General features: G+C 44.0%; 1 protein-coding gene across 1 annotated transcript; it reads left to right on the top strand.

Moving 5' to 3' along the window:
* Window positions 1–322: 322 nt before the first annotated feature.
* On the top strand, window positions 323–3,089 carry LOC127597120 (uncharacterized protein K02A2.6-like). Its single transcript, XM_052059919.1, has 2 exons — window positions 323–1,411; window positions 3,057–3,089. The coding sequence occupies exons 1-2, from the start codon at window positions 473–475 to the stop codon at window positions 3,087–3,089; spliced, it is 972 nt and encodes a 323-aa protein (XP_051915879.1). The 5' UTR covers window positions 323–472.
* The last annotated feature ends 1,801 nt before the right edge of the window (window positions 3,090–4,890 follow it).

The raw sequence follows: 4,890 nt of genomic DNA, 5'->3' as shown, positions 1-4,890 counted from the left end.
TAAAGAGCTAAGAGCCTTCTTAGGTCTCATGAACTACTATGGACGCTTTGTACCATGCCAAAGTACCGTTTTGGCTCCACTTTACAGACTGCTGAAGGAGAAAACAAAGTGGAAATGGAGTAAAGATGAGCAGAGCGCGTTTGACAACTGCAAAGAACTGTTGACAAGTGAAAATATATTAACCCATTACAACCCGCGCCTGCCACTTACACTTGCATGTGATGCTTCTGCTTATGGGATCGGAGCTGTCATTCAGCACACGACGGCTGACGGGAAATAACATCCCATCACTTTTGCTTCTCGAACGCTTTCTCTGGCTGAAAAGAACTACTCACAAATAGAAAAGGAGGCTTTGAGTCTGGTGTACGGAGTAAAGAAATTCCACCAATACCTTTGGGGGCGGAGGTTCGAATTGTTAACCGACCACAAGCCTCTGATCGCGCTGTTCGGAGAATGCAAGGGACTACCAACGATGGCAGCAGCACGCATACAGAGATGGGCAATCATATTGTCTGCTTATGATTATCACATTACCTACAGGCGATCGGAGGAGCACGGTAATGCAGATGGACTATCCCGTATCCCCCTGCCTGAGACAATAGACGATGGTACAAAGACAATAACTGCTTCTCTCAACGCACTGATTTGTGAGCACCTGGAGGAGGCGCCATTAAGTGCAAAACAAATATCAAAGGCTACACGCAAAGACTCTGAGCTCTCACTACTACACAGATACATCCAGTTAGGGTGGCCAACTGAAATTCCCGAAAATTTCAGGGTATTTCACAGAAAGAAAGATGAACTTTCTGTAGAACAGGGATGTGTTCTGTGGGGAACAAGAGTAGTGGTGCCAGAGAAAATGAGAAGAGTAGTGTTAAAAGAGATCCACGACGGACACCCTGGTATCGTAAAAATGAAGACAATTGCACGACAATATGTCTGGTGGCCAAATATTGACATGGATGTCGAGAAGGTCTGCAAGCAGTGTCAGACGTGCCAGCTAGAACAACGCATGCCACGCCATGTTCCACTGCACCCATGGGAGTTTCCTGGAGGGGTATGGAGAAGGATTCACATTGATTTTGCAGGTCCATTCATGAGTCACATGTTTATGATAGTGGTTGATGCGCACTCCAAGTGGCTAGAGGTCTTCAAAATGTCACAGATAAGCTCAGCAGCCACCATCACAAGGCTTAAAAGACTGTTTGCAGCACAAGGAGTACCCGAACAAATCGTCACTGACAACGCCACAACCTTCATGTCGGATGAGTTCCAAATCTTCATGAAAAGGAACGGAATCTTGCACACTACTGGAGCACAGAAGCATCCTGCTACAAATGGACTCGCTGAGAGATGCATCGCAACCTTCAAGGCGGGCATGAAGAAGCTTGCAAAAGAGATCCTGAGTGTTGTAAGGGTGTGGAAAATAATCGATATTAATCGATACATCGATGCGCACGTGCGCGATCCGAGTGCATCGGCTCATTCACTGGGTACGACGCGATTGATGGGTGAAATCGCGATTCATCACGATGACGGGTGAAATCGCGATTCATCACGATGCATTGATGGGTATCGGTAAAATCGGATTCAAGCGCCGTTTTATTCATGTTAAACGTTACATATCTGCCCTTTCCTAGGCGCAATGAATGCACCATCATTGCTTTGCGTTTTGTGTTGAATACGGACGGTAGCCGTGCGTCACATACAGTCCAGTACACAACTAGCGAAACATTATGGAAGTTAGCGCACGCAGCAGCAAGGAAACTACTATATTTAATGCAGCCGCAACATTCAAATCTTATGTTTGGAAATACTACGGCTTCGAAAAGAAAGACGGAAAGCTTGATAAAACCTCCGTAATTTGCAAGGAATGTCGCACTAAGAAGCCATACAACGGCAGCACCACAAATATGCAGACCCACTTAAACCGATGGCACCAGATCACCGACAAGTTTCCCTCCCGCTTCCCCGCCCAGTTCCTCGTCGGACACCGGAGAAACTCTTGGTAAACCAGGTCAGGATCAGAAAAAAATTGCCTCTTATTTTGGGAGTCCCCTTGCAACTCACTGTGACCGCGCAATGGCTATAACTAAGGCCACTGCTTATTTCATATGCAAAGACCTCCAGCCTTAGCGTGGTGGACAACGAGGGTTTCAGACAGCTCGTGCACGTTTTGGAACCCAGGTATAAAATACCAGACAGGTCTGTGTTCACTTACAAACATATTCCCGATGTGTACAACAAAGTGAGAAGTGAGATTACTGTGTCGCTGAACAGTGCGAAAAGAGTTGCACTAACAGTGGATGGGTGGACATCTTGCGCTATAAATTCATATACATATATATATTATTATTATATTTCATATAAGACACTCAGTGAGAATAGTCTGTTTGTGTTTACACTATAGCAATAGCTGTGAGTCTCAGGTGCCAAATTGTTTACATTTTCTTTGCACAAAACCCAATTGTGAAAGGGATTAAATAAGTTGTTTTACAAGTTCTACTCTTTATAAGGAATAAAGTGGTATCCTTTTTGTAATACCATACTGAATTCCATCTTTTTAGAAGCTTTTTTTCTTTGCTTATTTGCACCATGTTTAATTGCACAATATCGCAACAAATTGCATTGTATCGTATCGGATCGCATTGATTTGAACTTAATGTGTATCGAATCGTATCGCATCTTGACGACGGTGAAACGTATCGCATCGTATCGCCAGAAAATTCCATGTATCGTTTAAGTATCGCATCGCTGGCAGTGGATCGTGATGTGTATCGGATCGTCCTCAGTGCTGAGATTCACATCCCTAGAGTGTTGAGGATAAGATTTCACAGCGATTTTACTGCGTTATCGCACAACACCAAATAGTACAACTGGAGAGTCACCAGCAGACTTGTTCTTAAAGAGACATGTACGAACACGGCTGGATTTCCTTAAACCGAGCATCTCTGGGACGGTGAGGAGGAGACGGTATCAACAGAAGGAGGAACATGATCGTCAGTCTGCCGAAAGACAGTTTGATGTGGATGACCCCGTTTATCTCCGCAACACAGCAGGAGAACATCCCAAATGGATCCCTGGAGTAGTGACACAACGGACCGGATTAGTGTCATACCATGTGCAAGGTGAAACTGATCAGGTATACAGGCGCCATGGAGACCAGCTGCGTCTTCGATACCCACCTGACATTTTAGATCCTGGACCTGAAAGTGTGACTCAGTCAGCTGAGCAGGAGAAAGACTTTGACGAACTGGAGTCCACAATTCCTACATCACCAGCTTTTGCACCAGACCCGCCTGAACCACTTGTGCCAGAGACAGTAGCTTTGAGACGTTCAGGACGTTGCGCACAGCGCCCTTTACGTTACAGGGATTGATTGTGATGTCGTAATTGAAATATGTTCACTTGTTTATTATTGAAGAAATGTTATGCAGTATGATGGATGAGGAGATGTGAAATTGTTATGTATCTTTAAACTAAGGGGGGAGGTAATGTGGTGTATTAACCATCATAGATTTGTATGTTGTTTGGACACATTACTTCCCGTACTTTGTATTGCCATCGACTGCGCATGTGTGAAATGTTACCTGGAAAGCCTAAGCACAATCCCCCCACGAGGTTAATGGTGCAACTCGACGGTCGAATACATTATAGAAAACGCGTGTGTGTGCCTCGTCATTTCAAGACACAACATGGTTGTCCTTCGAAAACCCGTCTTTACTTTTTTCTTGCATTTTGTTCTCAACTTGTGACAATGTCTGGACTAACACGGGATATTGTGACATGAAAAGCGCAAGGATCGATTTGGCATTGAACGAACAGTGGAGGCTCAACGTTAGCATCCGCAATGCCAAGGTAAAGGAAAACGGAGATTGTGAAAGACCTCATTCATGCAACCTGCTTTTTCGCGAAACGGCAGTTGGCATTTCGTGCTCACGACGAGAGGGCAAGCTCTTCTAATCGTGGCGATTATGTAGAACTATTGCATGCTTTTGCTGAGAAAGATGAGAGGTTAGCTAGACTTTTGGACTCATCCACTGTGTTTTCTGGCTTGTCCAACAGAATACAGAACGATATAATTGAAGCTTTCGGTGATGTGATAATAAATGATCTAAAAAGGGAGATCAATGCTCCCCCATTTGTTGCCATAGAGTTGGACGAGACTACGGATATCACAAACAAAGCACAGATCTCTGTTATTTTCTGCTATGTAGCCAAAAGTGAAGAGAATTGTGGTGATGGAAGCATTTTTAGGATTTTTAGGAAGTGATGATAGGCGAGCCCCTGCTGTAGCTGCGTATGTCTTGGAGGTGTTGGAGAAAACAGCTGTGTTAAAAAACTAGTCGCGCAAACATATGATCCCGATCGCTGGGACAATGATACTCAAATGATGGTCACTGCATATGATCAATGGCTGTCAAAAGCATCTACATGCTTTTTTATGAGGGCATTTTCAGTGAAACTGATGCACTTTTTAGAGTGCTGCAAAACAAAGTCATGGACATTGGATATTGTTGTGCGCGAACCCACGACACCATCGGAGTTGTTGAACGCATGAGACGGGACTTTAACACACTGTATGAGCGATTTGAGCAGAAATGCAGCACACTTGGCCGAAACGACAGTGGAAGAAATCAGTCGGTCAGACATGAGAAAACAAATGTTCCACAAGATTATGGACAACATCAGTGTTCAGATGAAAGCTAGGTTTGATCATTTTGTGAGCTAGCTTTCCTCGGTTTGGTCGACTGTACAAAATTTAATAGGATGTCACAACATTTTGATGACACCAAACTGCAGAGCCTGTCAAAAACAATTGTCCTTTCTGAATTCTGATTGTAATTTTCCCATTGCGGGACAAATAAAGGATATCTTAATATCTTATAA

Source organism: Hippocampus zosterae, chromosome 1, assembly GCF_025434085.1.
Source record: "Hippocampus zosterae strain Florida chromosome 1, ASM2543408v3, whole genome shotgun sequence".
In the NCBI taxonomy this organism is placed as follows: domain Eukaryota; kingdom Metazoa; phylum Chordata; class Actinopteri; order Syngnathiformes; family Syngnathidae; genus Hippocampus; species Hippocampus zosterae.
This window is presented reverse-complemented; position numbering and strand designations above follow the sequence as displayed.